The sequence below is a fragment of the Lissotriton vulgaris genome, chromosome 7, assembly GCF_964263255.1.
Source record: "Lissotriton vulgaris chromosome 7, aLisVul1.2, whole genome shotgun sequence".
In the NCBI taxonomy this organism is placed as follows: Eukaryota; Metazoa; Chordata; class Amphibia; order Caudata; family Salamandridae; genus Lissotriton; species Lissotriton vulgaris.
In genome coordinates this window covers 9605591-9621874 of record NC_141695.1, presented here as the reverse complement: position 1 = coordinate 9621874, position 16284 = coordinate 9605591, and the positions used below count along the sequence as shown (strand labels likewise).

The following is a 16284-nucleotide window of genomic DNA, read 5'->3' as shown; positions in this document are numbered from 1 at the left end:
GGAGCTGGAGTTGGATGAACAGGGGGCCGCCATGTTGCAGAGACGCCATTGGGGAGCCGGCCTCCTGGCACGACGGACATGAGGCCTGAGGGTCTGTGCTAAATCGGCCGAGCTGATAGGTCGACCCATGCTTTGCTGGCAGATGGAACACCGCACCTCGGGGGAGAGTCGCATGGTGGGGTGACCTTGAAAAGGGCACACGGGAGCTAACACTCCACCGGGCACAGCAACAAAAGGCGGAAGTGGTCGAGATAGCCACAGAACTGTCTCTGAGCTATTAGAGGGGGACGACCTCCTCTGATGGCGTACTGACACTAGCAAGCTGAGGAGGAAAGGAAGTGAGATAGCTATTAGAGGGGGACGCCCTCCTCTGATGGCATACAGACACTAGCAAGCTGAGGAGGAAAGGAAGTGAGATATTGTGCTCTGAAACACCCTAGGGCAACCCACGATCACCGGAGCGCATATTGCCATCGCGCCATGGGGAAAACCAAAGGCAAAACCGAGGGGGCTGCGGCCACTGAATCCCTGGAGGGGAGCACGGCGGGACCATTGGACTTACAGCAGCTTCAGTACCGCATCCTTGAGGCTATTGCAGCAACCAGAGATACCTTGCAACAAGACATTGCGCAGATGGTGACGGGACTGGGGCTCCTACGAGCTGACCACGATAAACTCAAGGATAGAGTTAAAGAAACGGAAGAGACTTTGGAGGTTCTAGCCCCGGCCCACAAAACCATGGAAGCGCGGCTATCGGATGCTATGGAGAGGATACAAACGCTGGAGAGGAGGGCAGAGGATGCCGAAAATAGAAGTTGATGCAGTAATGTGCGAATAGTGGGTCTGCCGGAAAAAACAGAGGGGGAAGATATGATAGGATATCTGGACGACTGGCTAAAGACTCAAGTAGCACCGGACAGCCTGTCACCATTCTTCACCCTGGAACGTGCTCACCGGGTCCCGGCTAGGCCCCCCAAACCAGGCTTGCCTCCAAGGCCTGTAGTGGCCAAACTACTACACTACAAGGACAGAGACCTCTTGCTCCAGCGTGCCCGAGAAGTGGGGCCGTTCCAAGTGGCAAACAGTAAAGTAACCTTATTTACACATTCGAGACGCAGAAGCTGCGAGCCTCCTTTTTATCCATAAAACGTGAACTGCGGAATGAGGGTATTCGATACTCCCTGCTCTTCCCGGGTAAATTGAGAGTTGTACTGGATGACAAGACACACTTCTTCCCTACGTCGGCGAATGCCTGGGACTGGTGGGAGACGTATAAAGCGGGCACGGATGACGCCAGAGTTCGAGAGGAACGGAAGAGAGCGAAGACACAAACGCGGAAATCTCAAAGGCTGCGGTGGCGGCGACAAGGCTCGAAAAAACCTTCGGTGTCTCAGACGGAGGCGGAGAGACAGGCTGCGCTACAGGCGGTCGAAGCGCTGTCCAATGCTGACGCCTCCCCATCGCAGAGGGGTTCACACTCGGAGACCAAAGACACAGGATCAGAGTCGGAGGTATCGGAGACAAGCAGTGCCAAAGGCCCGTCGGTGACTCCACAAACCTCGGGGGAGATCCTGAACATTTGATATGGTGCGGACATTAGAAGGCCACTCCTACTGAGGACAGCAATTGCGAAATGTAAGGTATTGCTGTGGGGGGGGGGGGGGGCTCAGGCCGGGCGCTCACTGGGCACGGGGAGGGCGGTTGTTACCACTTTCGGACCTAGCCACAACCCGATTGCCCTTAAGGCACCCACGGTTACGACCGTGAACTAGTCTGGCAGTTGAGGGGATTGACCTAGTTTGGATGGGTACTGATAGTTTGACATTGGGGCCTATTCGGGGGGGGGTGGCAATGGGTATTGTTGGGGTTAATATGGCTTATGAGCAAAGGATAACACAGAACCAGAGGGGACACACTAAGCCAGACGTTTTAAAGGTTTGTTGGGGAGAGTCCACCACTCATGATACTACAGAACTGAGACAGGAAATGAATCACGAACTATGGGACAATGGCTAATACAAACAAAATGAGATGTACAACCTGGAATGTGCGGGGGCTGCACACAATGGCACGAAGACATAAAGTACACGCCTATCTGGTCCGTCGAGGGGTACACAGTGCACTGCTGCAGGAGACTCACATAACAAAGCCGGAAGGGGTAGCGCTGCAAAAGAGATGGCGGGGACAGATATTCAACACCACTTACTCAGCATTTGCCAGAGGGGCATTAATATGGATCAGGGCGGGTGTCCCGTTCCAGGCGACCAGGCACATGGTAGACCCTGAGAGACGCTATGTAGCGGTGGAGGGTAGGCTGAAAGGGAGGGATATTACACTGTGTAGCATCTATGCGCCAAACACTGACCAGGTGTCCTTTTTCACTAGACTATCGGGGTCACTGGCGCACTTCCGAACAGGCCAGATTCTAATTGGGGGGACTTCAATTAAGTAGCGAACACAACACTAGATAGATCCCACCCCCCCATTGGCAGATTCTCCCGTACACCGCCTCACGAAAGGTAGACTAGATTGGCAGGAACGATGGGGTCTGGCGGACGTGTGGCGCATACAACACCCCACGGAGAGGGATTACTCGTTCTTCTCGAGTCTCCACGACCTTCATGTCCGAATTGACGCAATGTTGTGCTCCCGGGAGGTCGTGCAGACGGTGATGAGAACCGAGTATCTAACCAGAACAATCTCGAACCACAATCCATTGCTGATTGGAATGGGCTGGGTCAGGGAGGTATCGCGGATCCCGACCTGGAGACTGCGCCCGAGACATTGGAAGATCCGCCTTTCCGAGAGTACCTGGAGGGGGGAATTAGCCGATACTTCGTGGAAAACGAGGGGTCCACAGCATCCAGGGCAATGGAGTGGAACGCTTTTAAGGTGGTGGTTAGGGGCCAACGCATAGGGAAACATGCGGGTGCGAGAAGGGTGCTGGTGGAAGATTTACGAAAGGCGGACTCCGCACTGAGGGATGCTGAACGGGCTAGGCCGGGGCGCCCAGACTTGCAGGAAGAGGTGACTTCAGCTAAGGAGGAAGTGGCAGTAGAGGTGGAACGCCTTCGTAGCTTCGATCATAAGGCATATATGCTTCTGGCTAATGTTGAGGGGGATAAGGCGGGAGCACTACTTGAATGGCTAGCAAACCCTACCAGGCATAGCTCTATGATACTAGCGAACAAAGGGGCGGAGGAACAAATGCACTACTCACAGATGAAGATACTGGACTGCTTTCAGAGCTATTACACAACCCTATATAGCAGTGCGCCGGAGGGACGCCTTTCTGGGGGATCTTCAGTTACCACACCTGGGGGAGGAACATGCGACCGCGCTGGGTAGGGATATAGAACTAGGCGAGATTCGAGGGGCAATTAAACGAATGGCGCGTAACAAAACGCCGGGCCTAGATGGCCTACCCATCAAATTTTATAGTACATATATAGACTTATTGGCGCCTAGACTACAGACGGTGTATAATGAGGTTAAGAAGACCGGACAACTGCCCCAATCCATGCGAGAGGCCTTAGTGATCCCACTATTAAAACCAGGAAGAGCAAGAGAACACCCGGCCTCTTACAGGTCGTTGTCCATGTTGACCACGGATTACAAAATATTAAGTTCCACACTGGCGGAGAGGCTCCTACAACACATGCCCGACCTGGTCCACGAGGACCAATCAGGATTTATCCCTGCTCGGAGCACGACAAACATAAGGAGACTTTCACGTTTAGTGGATAGCCCACACGTGGAAGCCCAGACACCCCTGGTCTTATCCATAGATATAGAGAAGGCGTTTGATAGCCTAGAGTGGAGTTATTTATATAGGGCCATGGAGCATTTTGGACTGGGGGAAGGATAGATCAAATGGACGCAGGCATTGTATACGGCAGCGGTAGCTAGAGTGAGGATAGGACCCCTTGTCTCACACCAGTATCCGGTGGAAAGAGGCACCCGGCAGGGCTGCTCCCTGTCTCCCCTTTTGTTTGCCCTAGCGATCGAGCCCCTTGCGGCTGAAGCCCGCACGGGCAAGCACTTTTAGGGAATAGATAGCAGAAGAGGGCAGCAATTCATCTCCTTATACGCGGATGACCTGCTGTTATTTCTGGAAAACGGGACGGAAGCATTGAAAGGAGCGGAACGCTTACTGGAGCGATTCGGAGAACTTTCAGGACTGAGGGTCAACTGGTCGAAAACTTGCTTGTTCCCCCTGCGGCGGAACACAGCACAGCCTGACCACCGATCGGAGATTAGATGGGAGCCGGTTTGCCTGAAATATTTAGGGGTCTATATCTATCACAAGGCATCAGACGTACTGGAGGGCAACATAGGCAGATGCATACGAGCGCTAAAGGGCTGTATGGCCTTTTGGGCCACGCTGCCACTGACAGTCACGGGACGCATCTCATTATTGAAAATGGTCGCCCTGCCGCGCCTACTCTATTTCTTTCGTACCCTCCCTGTTTGGATTCCCCGATCCCTGTTTTCTCAGCTGAAATCCCAGATGACCTCCTTCATATGGGGGACGGGCAGGCGTAGGATTGCACTGGCGACCCTCACCCGCCCGAAAGATGAGGGCGGTCTAGCGGCACCCGATTTTGAACTCTACTACTTGGCTGCACAACTGCAGACCTTTACGCAGGAGGTAGCGAGAGTATATCGCGGTCCGGAAGGTGAGAGGGATAGGGGCACCCCACGCCACATTCTGGCTTATATAGCTCTACATATTTACAACAAGGGGTGGTGAGGGACAGAGTCTCTGAATTAAGCAGAAATCTCTCACCCAGTCAAGAGATCAGGGCTAGATCCAACACCGTTTTTTAGCTCACTGCACCATCCCAGTTTCAGAACCTGGCTGTATGCAAATTAGTCTGTTCCTGTCCCAGTGCAGAGGCTGAAATGCCAGAAACCGGTCCCCGGTAGCTTGGCTCCTTTCTGGTAAAGAATTGGCTTGGTAGTTTAGTCTGCCCTGTTCCCATGATGCACTGGGCCAGGGACAGACTGATTTGCATATAGCCAGGTTCTGAGCTGGGATGGGGCAGTGAGATAAATAACGGTGATGGATCAAGCCCTGATCTTTGGACTGGGTAAGAGTGGTCTGCTCAATTCAGACACTCTGTTCATCACCACCCCCTTTTGTAAATCGATTTTGGCCACTATAGGTGTGGCAGGGTATACTCAGACATGAGTCCCTTTCTCACTGCTCCATCAGGATTCAAGCAAGCCGGGCCGAAGAGGCTGAAATGCCAGAAACCGGTCCCCGGTAGCTTGGCTCCTTTCTGGTAAAGAATTGGCTTGGTAGTTTAGTCTGCCCTGTTCCCATGATGCACTGGGCCAGGGACAGACTGATTTGCATATAGCCAGGTTCTGAGCTGGGATGGGGCAGTGAGATAAATAACGGTGATGGATCAAGCCCTGATCTTTGGACTGGGTAAGAGTGGTCTGCTCAATTCAGACACTCTGTTCATCACCACCCCCTTTTTTATATAGCTCTACAGCAGAGAATAGCACGAGGAGATCTGACACCCGAAGAACGAACGTTCAAGCTTTGTTGGGATCGCTCTCGGCGTCGGGCGGGAGTACAACACCCATACGCCCCGGAGATACCCTTGGGTATGCTAACAGCACTCCCCCACGGTGGGGACTGGTCCCAACTGCAGAGCTGGGAAGAAGCAGGAGTACAAATGGTGGGAGACCTCTACGAGGATGGGGCATTGGTGCCGTATCAGGAACTGCAAGAAAAATATGAGCTACCGAGGGGGGGCTATCTGCTGCATGCCGCGGTAACTAGGGCCATTCAAGCGCATTGGAAGGAAGGCCTTATAGAGCCAGTGACAACTATGGCCTGCCAATACACCATGATGGCAGCCGGAACCTATAAAGCGGTGACTTGTTTGTACTCGAGAATGCTCCGGGAAAATTTGCCACCGCTGTCGCCGCTGAAGGCAAAATGGGAAGCAGACCTGGATAGAGAGATCCCGGAAACGGTTCGGGCAGGTTTAGTGAGGCGAGCCAGGAACAGCACGAGGAATGCGCGCTTTCAGCAGATCCATTTTTATGTGCTGCACAGGGCGTATTTAACACCGGGGAAAATGAAGAAATACTTCGGAACGGATAATGCAGTATGCCCGAGATGTGCTCTTGAGGGTTGCGGAGCTGGCACACATGTTATGGTCCTGCCCTGGTCTCCGAGAATACTGGCAGGAGGTGGGCGACACTCGGTCGGAGGTGACGGAGAGAACAATCCAATATGATATAGCAGTTTGTTTATTGCACTGGTTCCTCCACACGCCTAAAAACAAAACAACGAGCAAATTTATTGGCATGGGCTTATTGATAGCCAAAAGGGAAATCACGAGAAACTGGAAGGCGAGAGTAGGTCCCACACACAGGAGATGGGCCACTGAATTCTTGAAATGGGCCGCTTGTGATAGTACACTTGTGATGTCATATCAGATGGCTCGCCGTAAACCAACTGATAGGGCACTGGAAACGGCGGCGGCTTGGGAGACAATGGTCCAAGCCTTGAAAGACAGTGCGCAACAGGGGGAAGGGGCAGAATTGGAAGACACAGAAGAAGGCCATAGCACAGGACCGGGGACATCGCAACACTAGGTTACATTTGGAGGGCGACTCCTGATAGCACCCATAGAAAAGGAAGAGATGAATACTCCTGAGTGAGTGGTGGACACATAGGGAGGGAGTTGGGGGTATTTTCAGGGGGTGGGGAGTTTATAGAGTAGAACTTCAGAAAAGAAGAAGAGTTCATACTTCAGAGGGAGGAATACACCGACCACATAGCACTGGACAATGGGAAGTTTCCTGTTTATCGCCGTCCGACCTCCGGGTTGTGGGCCGAAAGGCTGTGTAAAGATGTGGATGGAAACGGACAAAGGCGAGAAATGAGCGAAGTAACCCAATGTGACAAATATGATACTGTAAATCTGCAATAAAAATTGTTTTAAAAAAAAATGAATAACTGTTCGTATGTATCAACATATATTTTTTAATATTGCTTATTTGCACATCTGTCAGAAATTTAGCAGCTTTAGCACCTACAGCACTTTATATTGCTAGTTTGCACATGTAGTACTAGGCGAACGCACTAACAAGCACTTTAAGACTACCCATTTTTTTTTAATATGTGTTGCCAAACGTATATTGCACTTAGTAATGATGGTATTTGGTAAACCAGAATTGATATAAATGCATGATATATTGTAATTTTACTTTGATTGCTGCTATATGGTTGTATTCCTACATACCGAATAAAGCATTTTGAAATTGAAATTGAGACAGCAGTGCTCACCACTATACCACATTGTATGCTTGCAGAAACAACCAGGTCTTAAGGAGTTTCCTAGATTGCATGATATCAGTACTAGACCGAATTTCCAGAGGAAAGGAGTTCCAAAGTATAGGAGCGAAGACCGCAAATCTGCAGCCCCCTTGACAAACTCGCTTGAAGGTAGGAATAGTAAGAAATGAGCGATGAGCAGAGCGGAGGCTTCGAGTTGGAGCATATCAAAATATCAGGCTGTTACCCAGGGAAGTGGTGGCCCCAGGACTGCGGGGAGGGGGGGGGGGATGCATGGGCCTCACCGCATTTAACATTTGCCCTGGGGAGGTGGAGGTCCCCAGGGCGCAGGGGATGGTGCACAAGCAACCCCTGCAAACATTAAAATCTGTGCCCAAGAGAGGTGGTGGTCTACAGTTTTTTTTCCTAGCCATAGGAGGGGGGCCCTGTGCACCCCCCACCTGTATATATTTCCTGATTACCCCACGACCTAGCCCACATGGGGGCTAAACATTAGTGAAGCGCGGGACACAGTGCTTTTGTTTTTTCCACCACCACAGCTAGAGGGTCAGGGTATCCTTACCCAGCCCCTTTTCTTTTAAGAAAAATGTTTTGGGTGGGACTCGGCTGAAGCTGTTGACAGTCACTCACATTTGAGCACATGGACTGTTGGATCCTTGGAGGATTCACGTCCCTAGATATACAAATTTGTTTAAACTACTGAACAGACTTACTCCAAAACCAAAAAGCACTCTTTCTGGACCAAAGGCTAGCTTTCAGCCAAGTTTGGTGTAATTCCATCGAACAGTTCAGGCTGTAGTCGTGTTTAAAATTACTAATGGAAATTAATATTGGAAAAACACTTTTTTTGACCCTCTATTTTTCCTGGCCCCCACCTGACGGATCACCCCCAAACTTTCCATGCACAAGAATCGCCAGGACACTTTTTTTGGAAAATCACATTAAGATTCGTCATAAGGCACCATAGATCTAGGCAAGTCAAACTACTGCATGCGTGGCAACAACTGATGTTTGGCCGTGGAGTCAGGGCTCAAGGACTGGGTGGGACGCTGCCTTTGCACTGCTTCACAGTGACCAAAGCGAGAGTAACCTCAGTGGTTGCATGCAAATGCAGATTGTGCAGATCTTCAAATATTCTGCGTATCACAGTAGTAGCTGTTAAGGTAAAAGGTGGTGCAGGGGCTGGGCCACAGGTCCACACATAAATTAAATCAGGCAAAGGACATGTCTAACCAGAGATTGTCATGGTGCGTGCAAAATCATCCTATGAAGGCTAAAACAGGACCGCGGAATAGCAAAGTACAGAAATAACATACCATCAACATTATATAAATATTTTATTATATAAGGAATACAAATATAATAAACAAAGAGTACTGAGTGACTGTAATAAACACAACTGTGTTGTACTGTGCTAGCATCACTCTTCAAGAAAGCAAATAGGCTGGGATCAAACATAAAAACATAAGAAGAGGGAGGTGGGTAAATAAGTGGCAATGGCTGCCTTACAGGGCTGTTTTAGATATTTACAGCAATGGAACTGGTGTGTGAAAACAGAGAAAGTGGAGGAGAGGGGTGCAGCATGAAGAAGTTACACTTTTCAACATGAGGACAGAAGAAACGGCAACTAAAATTTATGATGATTTGTTTGCTACTCCTCTCGAATTATTGGCAAGTGTTGAACATATTTCGAAGGCCGACTACAACTAAAGAGAAGCTGTATCCTGGCTCAATCCAATCACTGCTGATCCAGTGCCCTCACACTGCATTTTCTGGGTACAGGAACACTAGGGCCTACTTTACCGGCCGGAAAACCCAGCTGGTAAAATTGCAGGATGATTGGACAGGGGCTGCAGACACATGTGCTGTCCAGCCCCTGCCTGACGCCTCCTATGGTACAATGTGCATGGATGGCCCCTCTGCCAGGCTCTCTCCTTCCCACTATTGTTATCCCGATGTCCTTCCTCCCACCCCTGCTCCAATTTGCCTCCTTTTAAGAGCAGTGATAAATAGCAGCATAAGTCGGCACGGAAGAGGAAATGCCATATATAATCTGTTTGGGTAAAACCAGGTGCACATGGTTGATCCCCAAAACATCAGGATTAACTCAACACTGTGTGGTAGTGGAGGAGTATTACTGCATGGTATTAATGTTTACAGGTCAGTGTTGGCCAACTCATAATCAGGGCATAAGTATCGAAATGGATTCCATGCAATGTTTATCACTGGTTCTCCTAAGTACATCATGGTTACCAGTTCGTTCACATGGAGCCCCTTGGGTCTCTAATCTGATAGCTTCAAAATCCACCAATACATCAATGATGCACAACTCTACTTAAAGCTTCGTTACTCCCGAACATCCAATGCCTCAAACGCTTCCTGCACCTTATCCAGACTTGGATGTCCAGCACTTACCAGAATATCAAGCCCACCAAAACAACATTCCTAACATTTATCAAAAGGAACAAATAACTGGTTCAATGACGTGAACCTGGATGCTCTTGAACTTCAACTTTCATCCAATGTCAAGTCACTGGGATTTATCATGGACACCAACATCATCCTCAAAGGACTGGTCACCAAGTAAAAACAGACTGGTGCCGGCTTTCCTTACTGAAGAAAATGAAAGTGTTCCTCTGAGGAAGGACTACACAACTACCACTTTGCTCTTGTACCTTCAAATCTGGATGGCACTGAAGTCTTGTTCCTCAGCCTCCCAGACTACACATGCCCCGTCCCAAGGGCATCCTATAACCCACAATACACTGTATCAAGGGGATGAAGAAATACAACCACATTTTCCCATCATGATATAACGCCACCGTATTCCCATGTCTACTGCATCACCTTCAATACCAACAGCGTCCTCTACGAAGCAATCACAACTAGCAAGCCCACATATGGCAGACAATCTCACCGCCTGCAGGGTCTCTTGGGACACCTGCAGCCGGCAATCCGTCAGAATGGCGAAGTGCAAAAACTAAAAAACGAGGCGGCATGCCTACTCTATCTATACACTCAGGATATGGAGTGACATGCCTGTATCCACCCGGAATGCCCCAATAAAGATCCAATTTAGGAAGAAGCCGATGACAAACCTCTTTAAAGACTGCTCCATTATAATGAACCAACAGTCCACACGATGCTCAGAATCCTTCCATCTTTTGACAGTTTCCATGCTTTTAACCTGTGCAGCGTTTTGGTGTCTTTGGCTAGGTTCCCGCTGTACAAATACCAAATACATGGATACAGTGGAGAGGAGTTGGCCTAACGGCTAGGGAGCTTGACCTCGGACCTGGAGAACTGGGTTCGAGTCTCGGTAATGACGCTAAACCTCCTGTGGTTCTGGGCAAATCACTTAATCTGCCCGTGCCTAACAAAAATGAATGTGTGTCTTCATGTAACGTAACTGGTGCTATGTAAAGCGCTCTGATACCCGATTCGAATAAAGTTCGCGCTATATAAAACTCTGCAAAAAAAAAAAAAACAGACACATGCATTTATTTTGTTAAACAGCTTCTTTCTGAAGTTCATTTTTTGCCACTTTAAGGTCTGGTGAGCCTGATGTTTTACATTAACATGTAGATCACCCGGCCCTTTTGCACATACAATCAGCACATTTGTGATTTCACTTCGGGCCTGATTTAGATCTCTGCGGACGGGTTACTCCATCGCAACAGCGATGGATATCCCGTCCGCCGAAATCTAAATCTCATTGTATCTTAAAGGATTTATATTTCGGAAGACGGGATATCTGTCACCATTGTGACCGAGTAACCTGTACGCCCTATGTTTTGTCTGCTTACTTACTTTCATATCCCCTGTCCAGGGTGCACAGATGGAGGTAAAGCTTCTGGCCCTAGTGTTTTTTAGTTTGTTTTATATCCTCTATGTATACCAGAATTTCTTTTTCATAGGACCTTTGATAAAAGATACTCTTTTAACTTTTCTGAGGCTGGTTAGTCTTCACCATATTTCAAGCGGCATGGTAACCAAACCTGAGTATTAAGCTGCTTGGGAACACATCGATAAATGTTAATTTCAGCCGCTGTGATGATCAGAGATGACTGGAAACGTTTCAAAGATTGCTCACTGATACTCTCCACAGCAACCGTCCAGAAAACACAAAAATGTCTGTAAGCCTATATGTACCAAAATACACTGGGAGTCACACTGGAGCGACAGCACCATTGAGTGTCCTAGAATGCAAGATTATGACCAGCCATTTTGTTTTTCAAAAGCAGTGAGCCTTTCTAACAGCAGAATCACCACTTTGTAATTTCTTTAATTGTGTTTGGCTCAGGCTCTGCTATGTCCTGCTTACTACAATATTCTAGTGTTTTTAGAGTTTCCAGTAAAACAAACTCGCAATGGTCTTCTGCCTTTTTATGTATTTTCTCGTGCCTAAAATAATGGTGCTTTTGAGTGAAGCTTTTGCCACATACATTGCAGTGATATGGTCTTTCACCAGTGTGCATTTGATGGTGTCGTTGCAGAATTCCATTCTGATTGAAGCTTTTCCCACATATAAAGCAGCGATAAGGTCTCTCTCCAGTATGTATTTTTACATGCTTGTTAAGGTTTGATATTGAATAAAAGGTTTTTCCGCATTCCTTGCATGTGTTTCTTCCTTTTATGTCATGTGCGCGTTGAGGTCTAGAAGGGCTATTTTTGTGCCTGGTTTGTCCACTTTCAAGGCTCCCACTTGCTTTGCAACTTACCTGTAGGGTTGATTTACGTGGAGTAATGAAATTTATTGATGTACTAAGAGGTTTATTGTAAGTTCTAGATCCATGGCCCAAGGGCGTTATTTCTTGAAAATCAAAATGTTGTATTCGATTAAAAGACTGCTGCTGTGGCGTACTTTCCTCTCCTTTCGGTACTTCATCATTTCCCGAAAACGCAATGCTCACTGAATTCATTCTTTCATAAACATCCAGGGCTGTGCCTGTGTCAAGCTTTTTTAACTTTGGTTCCCCCAGTCTTGATGCACTGTTAGATGCGAGAGAATTAACGCTGTTTTGACTTCTATCAAAGTCTTCATTGCCTGTAAGAAATACAATGAATCATTATTAGATGTCTGCAAGCGAAGAGAGCAACAACATTTTCATGTCGTACAGAAGATAGGGGTGACTATACTTCTGCACATTATTAGTTACGAAAAATTAATGCAAAGAACAAGAATACAAAGAAAGGAGCTGGAGAAAAGGTCAAATGAAAAGTCGCAGTTTCTTTGAGCTCTTCGCCCTCTAATCCGAGTTAGAGGGTATTCCTGAATCAAATGGTAAGAAGAGTTGCCAGCCAAATCGAAATAACGCATCTTGAAAGAACGCACTCTCGTTGTTCTTCCTCCCCCTCCAGGCATTTCACCAGGTAAAATGTGGATGAGGAGCTGAATAAAAATGTGGAATTAACGTGGGAGTCAGGTGTAGAAAAGCTGATTTCCAAGGTAATTCCACATTTCTTAATGGCTTCTCAGGGCTAAAATTGCTCAGGGCAACCCAGCTTCTCGATGTTACTGATTTTTACGATGTTGGCAATTTGGGAAGTAGGAATTTAGCTTTGGCATTCCTGACACACTTGGAATACAGCCCCAACTAACCTGGTGTTGTCATTTATTTTTACTTAGTAATGGCATTCATTAGATTTATGTATATTTTCAAGTTAATTTTTTAATAGTTGTCTTTATGAGCACCATTAATCCTATTTGTGAAGTTAGGAAATTGTATCTGAACCTCTAATACTGCTACAGAGCTAGCGATCTTCAGTCATTAGGTCACATGGTCAAATCAAGCCAAGCTGTAATTGGCGAAGTAGAACATTTGTAATGAAAGTGTTCGGTGTTACTGAATGAAAGAAAAATGCAGATATGATCAATGGGTATATTTACTAAAAATGCCATAGAGGCCCCTATTTTGCAAGATGAGTGTGCTCTAGAGAGAATTGTAAAAGTGTGTTTTGCTTTAATGTAACATGTTTGAATGCACTTGACTTTCTACCGTGCAATACCTGATTTTGACATAGGATTGCCTTTATGTGGTGGAGCAAAAGCAAAAAAGAGTTACTTGGTCTTACGGAAAGGTTTTGTCCTTTTAATGTAGTATAGTAATGCTCTTTTCACACCTAGAGTGTGAAGAGCGCGTTCTGCCACTGAATCTGGTTGAGGGAAGAACACCGGCAACTCAACAGATTGGTTGATATGAAAGGCAGAAATGACTTTAGGTAGGAATTTGGGGTTAGTCATAAGAACCACTTTGTTTTGATGTATTTCTATAAATGGTTCTTCTATGGTTACTGCCTGAAGCTCACCCACTTTCCTCAGAGATGTGATGGCTATGAGGAAAGCAACCTTCCAAGTGGGAAATTGTAGTCTGTGCAATGGCTCCAAAGGTGGACCCAGGAGTTTGTTAAGGACGATGTTGGGGTTCCACATTGGAGCAAGCGGAAGTGTTGGGGGGAGCGACTCTTAAGTCCTTCCATGAATGCCTTAATAGCAGGCACCCTGAAAAGAGACAGATGTTGTCTGTTCTGCAGGCATGCAGCTATTGCAGCAAGATGTAAGCGTATGAATGTATACGCTAAATTGGAAGACTTTAGATGTAATAGATAAAACATGATGTTTTGGATTGAAGCGTCCAGCGGATTGATTTGATTGTTTTTACAGTATATTACAAACTGCTTCCATTCAGCACCCCCCATGCTCTTGTAGTAGGGCGTCTAGCTTCTTTGATGATATTCATGCAGTCTGGGGAAGATAGAGGTAGCCAAACTCAAAGATTTCAGGTGCCAGATTGCAAGGTTGAGATGAGTAGGATCTGGAAGCCTTGTATGAAGCGAGCAACGGCAGACCGCAATAGCCGCACCTCTATGCTGTAATCCTCTTTAAATTAAATAAGAGTTGGTGTACACATGCAACTCCTGCAGCTGCCGTTTTGGGTGTGCCAACTGTCAGGCAGAATAGGAACTGAGTGAAATTGGAAAGGTGCACTCCCAGATGGTGTTTCAATAAAGCAGGTTGACTTGTTCCTTAATTAAAAAATTCAGCCAATGCGCTTTGTTCATTGAGGAATGCACTTCTTCAGGGCATTGATGTATGAACAAAGGCTGGGGAGCTGTGGTCCTTTGTTCCCCAAGAGTTTAATTAAGTGGGATGAAGAGGGTACATAAATCGCTCGTAGTAGTCGTCCCAAAACGCAAATGTGCAGCAGGTGCAAATGAAAGCATCACGCCGGGCCTCCTTGATGAGGGCCTGACCCGGACCCTTAAAGCCGCACGGCTGGGCCCGTCCTACTCACGAAGCCAGTCCGGATCTGGATGCCTGATCTCTCCACGGTTGTGAGTGAGAAGATTAAGAGTAATGTATAGTTTTTGGTGTGGAACTACTAATAACTCCAACAGGGTTGCGAACCATGGTTGAGGGGCCCATGTGGGAGCAACCAGGATTAGTGTCATGGACTGCTGTCTGAGCTTCCGAACCAGTAAGTGTTAGAGGCAGAAAAGCATAAGCAAATATCCCTGAACAATTCATCCATAGTGCATTGCCTTTGAACAAGGAGTGTGGATACCTGGACGCAAAGCTTGGGCATTTTGCGTTAGATGTGTGGCAACCAGATCGATCTCTGGGAAGCCCCACATTTGAAAGAATGTGAGGAGAACTTGAGGGTGGAGTTCTTATTTGTGTACCTGTAGTCGTTGATGACTGAGCAGATCTGCAATCTGGTTGTTTAATCCTGGTAGGTGTTCAGCAAGGAGATATATTTTCTGAGTTAGCCCATAGCTAATTGTGACAGCTGGAGAGAGAAAGTCCCCCTGTTTTTGTATGTAGTACATTTCTTTCATGTTGTATGTGCAAATCAGGACAGCTTTGCCTACTAGATGAAGTTGAAATGCTATAAAAATTGCTAGCAGTTCGAGATGGTTTATGTGGAATTGCTCTAGTTGCAGAGTCCATATGCCCTGAATGGTATGCTCCCCAACCAGTGAGCGATGTGTCTGCTTTTAGCACTATCTGTGGAACTGGGTCGATGAAGGGCCGCCCCTTTGAAAGGTTTTGTGCATTAGACCATTGCAGAGAGCGATGGGTGCGGCCGTCCACCAACACTAGATCTGATAACTGACCTTGAGCCTGGTTCCACTAACGTGCTAAGCACTCCTGAAGGGGGCGCATTTGGAGCATTGCGTTAGGAACTAATAAGATGCAACACTTCATCATTCCTAGCGATTGCATAAACACTCAAGCTGATGAGTGTTGGGGCTGAAACTGAGACATTAGAGTCTGTCTGTTGCATATTCTGACTGGGTTGGGACACACTAGAGCTTTGCGAGTATCTATTGTGGCTCCTAAATACACTGGTATGTTGGAGATGAGACGAGGTAAGGTTTACAGTGAACCCAAGGGGGTGAAGTAGTTGCACTGGGTTTCGAGTCTGGCGTAGGCAGCTTTGCTGTGAGCTGGTTTTTATGAGCCAGTCGTCTAGATAAGGGAAGACATGGATGGGCTGTCTTCTTAGATGAGCCGCAACTACTGCCCGGCATTTTGTGCAAACCCTGGGTGTGGTAGTTACTCCGAATGGGAGGACCTTGAATTGATAATGTTGGCCGTCTACCAGAAACCTGAGGTATTTGTGGTGAGCGGGTTGAATGGAATTTGGCGTTCTTTAAGTCCAGAGTGGACAGAAAGCCACATTGCGGAAGGAGTGGAAGTACTTGTTGGAGTGTGACCATGTGAAAGTGGTCTGACTGAATGTATAGATTTAGTTCTCTGAGGTCTAGTATACCCCTGAGAGAGCCGTCCTGTTGGGGAATTAAGAAATACAGGGAGTATACTCAGGTCCCTTGGTATTGTAATGGGACTGGCTGTATAGCGTGTTTTTCCAACAGAGCTCGAACCTCTTGCCTTAGAAGGGTAAGATGCTCCTGTGATCTTGCATGTGATCTTGGAGGAATATTTGGGGGAGTGT

General features: G+C 47.4%; 1 protein-coding gene across 1 annotated transcript in view; it reads right to left on the bottom strand.

Annotated features, from left to right (window-relative positions):
* Positions 1-8644: 8644 nt before the first annotated feature.
* Positions 8645-16284, bottom strand: part of LOC147700495 (uncharacterized) — a 49346-nt gene continuing 41706 nt past the window's right edge. Inside the window, exon 8 of the mRNA XM_086929646.1 lies at positions 8645-12371. Within this exon, the coding sequence (XP_086785772.1) occupies positions 11590-12371 (782 nt within the window). The 3' untranslated portion in view covers positions 8645-11589. The remainder of the gene's footprint in view (positions 12372-16284) is intronic.